Genomic DNA, 12,586 nt, shown 5'->3' on the forward strand with positions numbered 1-12,586 from the left:
CTTGGGTAATCATGAGAGGCAGTTGCCCTTTTTCATGCACTTACTGCAATGCTGTTGGAAACCGTAGAAAAAAACCCCCACATGCCACTTTTCACACCGACCTCTCCAGCTTTCTTCTACCCAAAAGCGTGTGTGCATGTGCGTGTGTGTGCGTGTGTGTTATGGTCAGTTCCCTCCATTCGCTGCAGATGGGTTAAATATTACATCAAAGCATCTTTAATGTTTCACCTCTCACGTTTCTTCCCCGTATCGGTTTCAAAACTGGAGCGGGCAGCATTTTACAGTAGATTTAATGGATCAATGTCCATAATCACATTAGCACCGCCTTTACATATAACAAATTTCACCGTGGCGACATCAAAGACCCTGCCCTGTCACTGTAATCAGGCATAGCATCTTTGCATCCAGTCAAGATCAGCAGACATTCTGATGCTTTGTGAAAACGAAGACTGTCAAGGGGGTGATAAGCTTTCGAGCGCGCAGCTCAGAGGGAAGCAGCGCTATTCCACTGCAGCTATGATTCCAAATGAAAACGTTGACTCTAAAACATCAGTAGCAAGTTTTTCATGGATGCCTGAAACCGTGAGGCTTTCTAACTTCTAGACATAGAATGAAAAAAAAGAAAAACATCCACAATATATGTGTAAAAAAACAAAAACAAAAAACACTACAGTCATCACTCAGCACTGGTTTCAAGACCACCAGGGACTCACTGATAAATGCAGATTAACAAAAGATTCAGACCGCGGAAGAATTAAAATTGATGGCTTCCACTGAGCCACACAGGAAACTGGTGATGACGTAAAATGGAAAACATGCCAGGTTCCCCAGGCCAGGTTAATCAAGACAAGGTTCCCCCTGCAAAACGACCCACACGTGAGTGCGTGTGTGTGTGTGTGTGTGTGTGTGTGTGTGTGTGTGTGCGCGTGTGTGTGTGTGTGTGTGTGGACCTATTGCTCATGCATTATATGCAACCTCATTTTACGGCTGATTGTACCTGCCGTACATAGGCTGCATGCATGAAGTCTTGGACCGCGACCCTCCATCCTGTTCATTATAAATAAACAGGAATACCTGATGAACCATCAGACTGTGGGAGCGCGCCCAACACAAACACGGCTTCTGTTTTCTGTATGTGTGCATGAAAGGCTGCCCGTGTAAGGGGCTAAGCTGGTTAGCAGCAGTATGTTAATGCTCACTGATTGTCTCTGACTGTGATACGAACCCCTCATCAACACAAACCTTCTCTTTGATCTGCGACGAGATGTTTCTGATATACTGTGACGTCACTCCAACACATGACTAAACAAAGTATTTTGAGTTATTCCTGCTAACTTAGGAAAAAAAACAAGATCCTGAATCTGAAACAAATAAACACAAAGACAGAGTTTTTCCAATGTGACAATTGTTAAAGAATGAAAAAAGTCAAATGAAAGACAAACGGTTGCAGCTGATCCTACATAATGGCGGAAAATTCTTCACACACTCCTCATTTAATCTGACTGAACTTGGGACAGTTCAGTCAGAACTGAACTGACTGTTCAGTTCTGACTGAATAGTTCAGTCAGAACTGTTCAGTTAGTTCAGCATATCTGCTGATAACAGTCAGCAAATATCAGCAAATATTTCATTCTGTAGATGTTCAATGCTGGGGACGACACACCCTAAGAGACCTGCATTTTATAACTGGAGAAAAAAAAGTGATTCTACAAAATAATAAATTTAGTTCAGTTGAACTTTGTTTATAGTTCCAACTCAGAAAGCACTTTAAAAACAGTATAACATTTCTATAAGTAAAAATATGGTCTATTCAATCCAGTTATAGCTTTTTAACAATGGAGTTAAGTTCAGTTTATTATACAAATTGATAGACGGTTCACTAATGATTGCATTGAGTTTCTGACTTTATCACAATGAGTAAGGAGGGCTGAATACGAACACATGTCACATTTTGAGACTTTAATTTGTAAAAACCTATCTGAAGTTCCTTCAACTTCAGAATTACACACTACCTTGTGTTGTTTTAGCATATCCATTTGGTTTGAATGTGCCAAATTACAGAAAAGGTCAAGAGGGATAAGCCTTGACCAATCATCTCCAAATACCCACCATTGTACCATTGTTTTCAACAAATATTTTTTTTTTTTTTTTGGCTTTCTATCATCAAGACCCGTGGCAGTCACTCAGGAAGTGGACATTCTTGGACTTTGCCGTTCCCCACAATTTGTACACATGCAACAAACCCTCTGAGGCAAGCTGGTTTTCATTATGGCTTCAACGTCCGTATAAACCATGATTAATGAAGCCAGGAGATGCTGTATGTCTTTAATTATTATAACTCGACTGCTGTACCAGCCCAGCACCACAGATGCATTGGAAATGTCGGCGATCTGCACCATCTCCCTGGTGGATTCTGGCAGCTTTGTCTCCTTCAGCATGGAGAAAGGTGGGAGGGAAGTGACACAATCCCCCACTACCCACCCCACTTCTCTTTCTCTCTCTCTCTCTCTCTCTCTCTTTTCTCACAGTGGCACCGGATTTTTCTTTAATCAATGTACACGCATACTTATGAATGAGTTTAGGCAGTGACAGATTGGAGAGCGGGCTCGGGATAATTACAAGCAGTGGGCTGGTGTGTGATCAGAGCATGGCATTGCATTACCTAGAGGGTTCTGTAAATAAAGCCCTCATGCAATGAATGGGGATATTGTACAGCACATTATGCTGGCTACAATGGCCCTGCCATTGTTACAATTTGGGTTTTGGCTGCAGATAGCTGTTGGTGTTGTGTGACAAGAACTGCAACAGCGAAGTAAATCTAGGCTTATATGATAGATGAGGTCATTCGAAAAGAATTGACACAGGGCTCCAATTTATCCCTGGTAACTGGTTAGATGCTCCAAACAAGCTTTATATCCACTGGGGAGCTCTTTCTTCTTCATTTAGATATATATATACTGCTTTTTACCGAGACCACAGAAATTGGACAAAAAATTTAAAACGTATCTGTTACTTCCTTATGAAAGCATTTACAGCCCTTGATCTTTTTTTTTTTTTTTTTTTTTTTTTTTTTACATTTTTACAACAAACATATCATCTGATAATTTTGGGGGGTCATAGACTGACTCAAATCATCATTATGTTTGTAGAATGTGTGACCAACACAAGTCCTGTGGACAGATTAGAGTAGCGTATCTCTAAAACTCCTCTACAGTCTGTTGGTCAGGCACACGGCTATTCCTTGGTAGATTTACAGCTATTGGAATCATTTTGTGAAGTATACGTTATTTAAACACAAACTGTCTACAATGTCTCTGATGAAGACCATAAAATGAAATGCGTTTGTCTGTTAATAAAATTGTTCCCTCAGCATTTTCAGTGTTCCTGGAGTCTTCATCTTACCAGATGTGTCCCTCTCTGCATCCAGCTTGGAAGTAGATGAAGTTGTGCCAGGAACCTTTGGATCTCTGAGGTTTACGGCTTTGTCATTCTCTACATTTTGGGGTGACGACTCTATACTTGACCTGTCTCCGGTTTTAACTGGTCTTCATGCTGCTGTTTACTTTTTATGGAATATTTGGATATTTATTTAGGAGTATCTGGGTGAAGACGGCCGGATGCATACGCACACCACGCTGTTTAAAACCAGGCTTTTCCTCCACTTCACATTTATGTACAAATCATGTCGGTCTTTCACATAAATCCCGTTGAGATTTAGGGCTATGAAGTGACAAAATGTGAAACGGTTTAGGGGGTGTGAATACTTTTACAAGGCTTTTTTTTTTTTTTTTGTTCTGTCGTGTGTTTAGCAATACTGCGATATCTGTTTTTAAATTAAAAAAAATATGCAGAGTAGATTCGTCTTTATCTTTCACAGATCATCATCTGGGATTTACTTCCAGTTCCTGTGATTCTCAGAGACCTCCAGTATTTTTCAAAGGTGCTTTTCTCAGTGAGATCGGAGTAAGAGATTACTGGGCGCAACGCTCTCAGTGCCAGGAGTGAATTACAGCGACGGTCCGAACGCCAGAGTTCTTTCTGCTTGTTTTCTTCCAGAAAGAACGAGGTAATGCTTTACTCAACACATTTCATCCCGATGGCTTGTGACTGCTCCCTGGCAACGCTATCCGTGGTGAGTCACAGCCAAAAGTATGTGCGGTTGGACTAAAGCAAAAGGATGACAGAAAGGAGAAGACTCCTCAGGACCTCAGCTCAGGAACACATTCATCTTCTCCCAGTAAAAGTCCTTTTGGCAGGTTTATACTGCATTAGTCCACTCAAGCCCAGCAAAGAGGGATGCATCCATCATCTTAAATGCAAAGGAGGATGTGATTTTGATTTCTTGTGAATAAAGAACCCTCCCTGTTAGTATAAATAACCCCTTTAATCCAAAAGGTAAGCTGCTATGAATCAACATTTTAACTGCTTTATACATTTGTGAGTACAGTGGTTATAAAAACAAATATATATATATATATATATATATATATATATATATATATATATACACACACATCTGGGTTGAAATGCCAGAATTTTGTTATACAACATTATTTCCTCCTCTAATATGAGCTATTCCCCATGTAGCTCCAGTGAAAAATCTTTTGATAGAAATTAAAAACTACAATAACATAGTTGTATAAGTCTGCACATCCTATTACTGGCTATGTCTGTAACAAAACACCACATTCAAGCTCATCTTAAAGAGGATCAGTCACCATTGAAAGAACATCTGAGTCTTGTAGGCTTCTCGTGACATTTTCTTTGTTTCATCCCACAGGAAAAAGCTGTCAGTCTGGAGAAGGGCATCAAAGAGTTTCGACGGCATACGCTACGGGACACACAGACAGAACAGTTAACATCGAGTGGAGTGCGAGTACCGAGAACTTCATTTCATTTCACATTTTGTAAAATGACTGAATTAAGACCTGGTCAGACGGGAAGAGATACAGCAACATTAAAGCCACTGTAGGAGTGTGAATATCTAGAAAATGCAACAACAATCTCTTGTACTCTCCATGCTCAGGAGTACAGTGTCAATATGGAGGACAAACGTTCACTAAATTTTCTAAAACCACATTTAGAGTCCCAAAAACATGTGGGGAATGCCCTGCCACATGAATACCGCTGCCATTGTGAAGCATGGTGGTGGCAGGGCCATGCTTTAAGCTTGTTTTTTCTACAGCTGAAATATTTTCACGTACCAGTTGATGCTTGAACAAAACCTTCGGAAAGTGGACGAAGAGGAATTCCATCTGTTAGCCAAACAGGGATCCAAAGCGTACATCCAAACCATAAAAAGAATAGCTTCTTGGAAAGAATTTCAAGAAAAATAAGTCACGGGGCGGCTTCTGATGAGAACCAAATTAAGAGGTTTTGTTGCAAAGAACAGAGAGCGCACTTTTACAACCACAATATTTAAGTTTTCCATTTTGATTTTTTTTTCTTCTAGAACATATTAGTTTGTCTTTCCATTGAGTTGTACAGGGTTATAGGTCACTATTGGGTTGGAAAATGTTTTGGAACCATTAGCCTTGCTTTCTGCATGTAATAAACCAAAAGAGCTCAAGCAGGGGTCAGTACATCCACTGTTGCTTCACCATAAAATAAGAGCCTGGCAGAGATTCATTTCCTCTTAAACAAAACTTCCTCAGTTAAATTTGTTGGAGTTTGAATTTTATGGAGTGTTTCAGACAAAAAGCAACCAACAAAGGAAAGGTTCAAGGGGTCCCTTGGCATAAACAGCTCAGAAAGCTCTGAGCTTGGCTGAATTAAAAGAAGGGAGGATGGCTGTGCTCATTTGAGAGCCCACAACCGTCAGCTTTTTAGAGGACACATCATGTCCCCGCCCCACAACAACCCCCCCAGCATATTATCTTATCCTACCTTGGATGACAAAAAAAAAAAATAAATCACACCTTTCGTTTCCGGGCAAGACGATATATTGCTAGTAGTCAAAATAAAATTAGTTCTGGTTTATTTTCTCTTCATTGTTCATCCGTGACCACACCGTCTCCAGAATCCTCAGAAAGAAGGAGAGAAATGTCCATCCTTTCATTTTGCAAAGATAACGATTGCAGAAGATTAGTGGATAGTTAAAGATTGATTGAAGGTCAATGAGATGAGTGTGGTCGAAGCCTAAATATGCCTAACATTTTGTTTCAGAATGAATGAATGACTATCAATCAACTTTATTCTAATATGTGGTACGAAAACCATAGCACAAAACAGGAAATGACACCATGAATCAAAAGCCGTGAGAAATGTTGCACTCTAAAAGGTATAATAGGTACAGCTGGTAACTCAAAGTCAGAAAGAAACTGGAATAACTGGATTCGATGTCGTTGCATATTCGGAAAAAATCCATTGTGATAATGGCGCCATCTTGTGTTGATAATACAGCAGTTCAGAACAGAACATAAACACCTCCGGGTAGTATGGATCCCTGCGTTGCTGCTGCTATTTGATAGAACAAACCTTTGATAAGACTGTCCTGTAAATAAGGACTCACAATGTAGAATAGAAACAAAACATAAACATTTTAAAATCCCCCCCCAAAAATGTAAAAATTATTTATTTGAAAGACATTTGTAGCGAGTGCATGTGTCTTGCAAATTAATCCAAACTCAAACTTTTTTTTTTTTTTTTTTTTTACATTTCATGACATTGCAACCACATGTGTCAATTCTTTCTATTGGGATCTTATGAGAAAGGGCAACACAGTAAGAGCACCTAACTCTGATCCTTTTCAAAATATTTTTAGTTAAAAATCTGAGCCGTTTGGTCTGCATATTTAGCTCAAAATAGCTCAATTTCTGTCAAGTTGGATGCAGAGTATCAGTGGATATTAATTTTGAAGTATTGCCATTTTTGTAGGTCTGAAATGTGCAGTTTAATAATTTTTTTTTAATCTAAACTGTTTCAGTGTAGCTCTGGGTCTATGTTTAAGGCCATTGTCCCTGGTGAAGGTGGTACGTCCCCTAGTTGGTCTAAGTGGACTTATGGGACTAACATAAATCTATAGAGTGAATGAGGAGACAAGATGATATTCATTGTCTCCCAAATTTTAGCTCTTTTCTGTGCAGACTTTTATGTTTCACTTCAGGGAGACCTCATGCCAACATAACAAAGACCACAACCCTAAAAGAAATTAAAAGTTTAACTTACATAATCCTAAGAAAGCAGAATACATAAACCAACAACATAAAAATATCCCAACAAGCACATAAACAAGAGAAAACTGGGATTAAACAAAAACGCGTCTTTTCCCTACCAAAACAGTCTGAGTTTACATTTTTTTTCAAGAGTACAAAAGCCATTCAAGCTTTCACAACAGGTGAAGGTGTAACATAACTCCCTACTATTTGTGGAAAACCTCCCTATTTGCTGACATTTTCATTGAGCAAATCTAAGATTTTTAAATGAAGATGACAATTGAAAGCTGAAATACTTGGATGCAATGCCAGTTGGCACACTATTGGCTGGTGATTACAAAGCAACCAAACCAGGAGCACCAGTTTATGTTCTTTGGTACTGATTGGCTGTATGCCCAGGAGCGAAAACAGGAAAGGCCATGGATGCTTGCTCCTGCGGTAGTGCTGAGACAGTTCCCACTATTGCATATTGATGTGCATTAAGAAATTCAATTATAAGCCTGTTCTGAGAGGGTCTCAAGAATTCATGGATTTTAGTTATTCATGGACTGCTGGTTCCTAAAGCTGGGCTTATAGTCGAGTTGGCCTTGAGTGCTGTTTTGCACCTCTGAATTTTTGTACCTCAGCACCTATTTTAGCGAGCAGCACCTTTCACTCAAACTGTACAATTTGGAGGGTGATCTTGCAGAGTAGGTTCATCTGCACTGGCGTCTATATAAACCCTCTATGAGGGATCATTTTCAGAGAATACTGCAGCAAAGTACATCTCAAGTATAAAAGCCACACAGCTTGCTCAGCTCGCACTCTTAATGTGAGCCTCTGAAAGCATCACTGTAACTTTGCAAATACCAGGGTTCTGCTGTGTATTGGTATCTTAATGCACCTTCAGTAGCACTAACTTGAAATAACTTTGAAGGATCAAAGAACATGTCATGGGGAAACTGTCTGTAGTTTGAGTTTGAGTGGCATGACGGGTGGTGTCCACAAGTGGTCGTTTTCCACTGCGGTGAATTTCAGGAAGAGAGCTTTTAAATCCCTGCATAGAATGCCGGTTAAATCTCTAAACAACTGAAAATTGACAACATTTCTGCAGACTTCTTTGGGTGAAAATCTTATTGTGTGCTGATTTGTAAACTCCCCCAAATCACACCTAAAATCTTCAAACCTCAACAACTTTCAGTTGTACTCTACACTGCCTCGTCCTTGCTTTTTTTTTGGTTCCTTTCACGCCTTTTCACATATTTCTTGATTTGAGACATGGAAACAAGTCTGAACACAACTAAAACATAAAATGTAACAATAATACATGGCGGTGGCTGCATTATGATGTGGAGTGCCCTTCTTTATGATATGGTGGGAAAAAACCTCTGTCAAGGTTTTATGAATTCCCTTGTCCTCCTTGTTGAAGGTGTCGTCTCCTTTTCCTGTCCGTCCACGTTTTCCTGCCCATCCACGTTTTCCAATCCATCCACCTCATCATACTGTTTTTTCGCTTCCTGTTTAGGGTGCAGGAAGCGATAATATAACACCAGCAAAATCAGCCCCAGCAATGAACCGCCATAGATTACACCACTAACCACCAAGAAAATTGTAATTGTCTTCAACTCTGGCTTTAAAAAGAACATCAATAAAGGAGTTGAGAAATTAATAACGGTCCAAAAAAAGTAATAGACGGTCATGTCCCGTTTGGTGTCTTGTCCTTTAACGTTAAAAAAGGTAAAAACCAGAACGGCGCCGATGACGCCACGGTACAGCAGCTCAAGGACTCCTGAACTGCAGAAGTTGGTTTTAAGATGGTGGGCCCTTATTGTTCCCAGCAGCCAGAGGGAAGTAAAGCCTACTGTGCTGTAGACGCTGAGGATGAGGAGGAGGCTGTAGCTGAGAATGAGACTAGTGATGGTGAAGAGCTTGTAGAGCAGGTAGACAGTTGTGGAGAGGGCTGAGGGCAGTTCCCGGCTCTGGGGAAGAGATTTGCGCAAGCAGATCCGATAGTCCACCAAAGACCATGCCAGATTAAAGAAAGAGAAGACCATAGACATATCTGCAAGAAAAAGGCAACTAAAAGTGATCAATCTGAAAACATCTGAAGTTAAGAAAGAGCTTTGTTGTCTACTCACACTGTAGGACCGACCACTCCTCATGGTTTTGATGTACGTACAGCTGTAAAAGAAGCTGAGGCGCGCTCTCCAGGAAAGTCTCGAAAAGCTTCAACATGCTCAGATCGGCAGTGTCGCTGAATAGTTTACTGGACCCCTCCTCATAACCTTTCTTCAGGCGTCCATTCTGAGACTTTTGACTGTGTGGCGTTTCTTGTCCACAAATCTCTTTGTATCCTTGTTTAAGCAGGTGGTAAGACCTGGCAACAGTATCAGAATAATAAAAAAAACCGTCATCATGTTATAAATTCAGTTTTTTCTGCAGCTGTGAAGATGACGGTAACACAGTTCGAGAGCCTACTTTCTGGAGCACTAATGAAATTCCAGTTTGCAGCCTGCAAATCCTGTATGGACGACATTAAGGCGCGTACATACCTGAGGAGGATTCCCATCCCAAATATGTGCAGGACTAAATACCATCGCTTTGGTTTGCTGTCCATGACATTTTTATGCATATCTTCTAAAAACCAGGCGTAGCTGAAGATCTGGTTTACTGTCAGCCCAGTGATTATAAACAGTGCAGTCAGTCCACTCCAAACATAGTGCTCTTCGTGAAAATATCTAAAAACCAGTGCAGTATCTGTGCCAATGTCCCCTAGGTACATGAATAGTCCCACCAGAGCTAAGAGCCGCCGCCAAATGGAGAACTGCTTATCTGACTGCTCCATTGTTATCACTTTTAAAAGTTGGCACTCCTGCTCCTGTTTGGTTCCGAGGACGAAGAAGCGGTCTCAGTTCCTGTTCTGGTAAGCTTCGTAGCATGCGAGTGTCATCATCACAGGTGGCTTTAAAATCTCTCTGGAAAAGATAGACAAGTAAAATTGATTACAAACACTTGTAATTTACAATGATGCAAAACAATTATTTTCCTTATTTTAGCAACAAAAACAAAAAATTCCAGATGCCTTGCAATCCTGGTCAGTTTATATGTTTTTCGGCTTATTTTATATCTTCCTGTTTGTTAATCGGTCATTAAAAAATATGTATCTTATCAGACTGACTGGCATATGGCACTTTCAATATGAATGAAAGCACAATTAATCACACATGAGAAGCAAATTATAGCACAAAGTTCAGGACTCTAAATAGTTAAATCTAAATGTTTTAGATGTTTCCCTGCTTCTGCATGCCTGATTTCAGTAGAAAGCTGATTTCTGAACTACATTCAATGTGAATCAATGCGTGTTAAAGTAGTGAAACATCCCTAAAACACGCAGCACAACTTACCTTGTGGAGCAGGGATAAATAAAATACTGCCTTGACCGATTGGTAGCTTTATTGAAAACTGAGGCAAATTCAGAGCTAACTACAGATAAGATAAGAAAATGTTTCCTTCCCTAAAACATATTTTCTATTGACTTCGTATGTTGTACTTTCATTACGTTCCTTTTTAGAAACAAACTCGTATATCTTAACTTAATCACGAGCTACTCTGCAGTTAACACACACACACACAGAAAAGCAATACGACACCCAAAAATTGTTACTTTCGCAATGACTAAACACATATAAGAAATAAGAAAAACAGAAGTAAACTTACAGAGACATAACGTCTATGGCAGAGCGCTCCACACAATCACAGCTGGAGATTACACTCCCTGCATTTTTTTCTTTTTAATTTCCTCGAAACCTGTGCTAAGCCCCACCTCGGCAACCAGTAAACAAATCAACACTCGGAGCAGACATTTGTAATTACATAATACATGTCATTCCTATGAAGGTGCGGTGGTTGTGGGAGCGTGATCTTTACACTTCCCCTTCGCATGTCTGTGTCCGTTTAAACGTCACCAACAAGATGAGCTTAATCATTGCTCAGAGAGCAAAAGTAACTCATGAACAATGACTGATTATTAAAGGAAGTGAACGTATTTCAGAGTAAGTCTAGTTTTCCCGAAGGTGAACTCTCATAGGCTTTAAAATAAAATACAATTCTTGAAGAAGAACAACTGCATACGGACACTTAAAAGCCTCATGCTGCTATGCAGCTTAGATAAACTGCGGCTTTCTAACTTCCTAAAACACTGTTTCCTTTGTAAACGCCATGATTCGGTTTATTGTGCCTTCCAAAATTTGGTGGTGGCATTATCACGGTGTGGGGATGCTTTTCTGTGTCAGAGACAGGGAAGCTGCTCTGGGTTGATGGGAAGATGACCAGGGCAATCGTGCAAGGAAACTGTCCACAACAGAGTTGGATAGATCGCCAAACTCAAACATAGAACCAGAGCTGAACACACAGAATTGGTGTTCTTGTCTTAAAATAGCCTAGACAAAGTCCTAAATGAAACTGGAAATCAAATTGATTCATATTTGTCCTGTGAGGACTGAGCCAGCTGTATGTGTGACATACACATGTACTTCCACATTCGGGGCGATAGGCAGCTGGTCATTTCGCTTGTGCTTGGCCCTGGTTTTGCATTGCATTACTTCCTGCATATCTACTCTTTATAAGGGTTTAGAACACAGCTAAATTGTTTCAGATTCAACCAGTGGATTCCTATGTTTTATTCCATCAGCATTATGTCAAAATTGTACAACAGATTCAAAAGTATATCTCCATAACATTGCAATTTAAAAAAAAAATCTTTACAATAAATTTCTCCTCAGGCTTATGCTAGTTTCTGAAGTTTTTGTTTGACAATTAGCTTGAAATGTGCGAGATCCTTATCACATACTTACATACTTTTACTGTCATATCAGCATTCAAACGCCAGAGGCTATGAGGGTTTGTAAACATGACACTCTGGACTGGACTGCACTGACTAAATAACTTCCTGGAAAGGTGACCTTGGTGTGAGAATCTCTGAAGAAGTCTATAAAAACTATATCTTTTTGTTAGCTTCTGCAACAAAAACTAAAAAAAAAGTGGGCGGGGGGTGGGGGAGCGAGGGAGGGGGAACAAAAAAATTGTGCCGGTCCCTCTGTTTTGGACATTCGCACTGAATAAATGAAATATATAACACGTCGTTTAAATAGGTGTTTATCTATGCTTGCTTGTTTTAAGCGTGGGACCAGTTGGACCAGTTTTCCGTATGATGGCGTACCAAATATAGAAACCATTCATCTCTACAGCTCTCCTTCTACTCCAAACCTCTAGGAAGCGGCAGAGAGCCCCAGCTGTTTCCTCTCCTGTGCGTAAAGAGTCTCTTTGGTCAGGCGCAGCGGCTCCCTCTCTCCGTGGACCCTCCTACCAGCAGAAGAGTGACACGCCATTCAACAGCAGCCTGGCCCTGTGCATGCAGGACGCGGTGGGAGCTCAGATAGATCACACCATCTGGT

The 12,586-nt window shown here is 40.3% G+C and overlaps 1 protein-coding gene across 2 annotated transcripts; it reads right to left on the reverse strand.

The window, feature by feature from the left end:
* Nucleotides 1-6,175: 6,175 nt before the first annotated feature.
* Nucleotides 6,176-12,505, reverse strand: xkr9 (XK related 9). Of its 2 annotated transcripts, none has more exons than XM_088001190.1 (4): nucleotides 12,399-12,505; nucleotides 9,686-10,108; nucleotides 9,272-9,510; nucleotides 6,176-9,195 (listed from the first exon to the last, which is right to left on the reverse strand). In XM_088001190.1, the coding sequence occupies exons 2-4, from the start codon at nucleotides 9,976-9,978 to the stop codon at nucleotides 8,525-8,527; spliced, it is 1,203 nt and encodes a 400-aa protein (XP_087857316.1). In that variant the 5' UTR covers nucleotides 9,979-10,108; nucleotides 12,399-12,505; the 3' UTR covers nucleotides 6,176-8,524. The 2 variants fall into 2 exon arrangements, with proteins under 2 accessions (XP_087857316.1, XP_014825677.2); XM_014970191.2 differs by lacking the exon at nucleotides 12,399-12,505 and adding an exon at nucleotides 10,851-11,323.
* Nucleotides 12,506-12,586: the final 81 nt, after the last annotated feature.

This window comes from Poecilia mexicana, unplaced genomic scaffold (assembly GCF_051168715.1).
Source record: "Poecilia mexicana isolate PSO_F unplaced genomic scaffold, ASM5116871v1 scaffold_20, whole genome shotgun sequence".
NCBI lineage: Eukaryota > Metazoa > Chordata > Actinopteri > Cyprinodontiformes > Poeciliidae > Poecilia > Poecilia mexicana.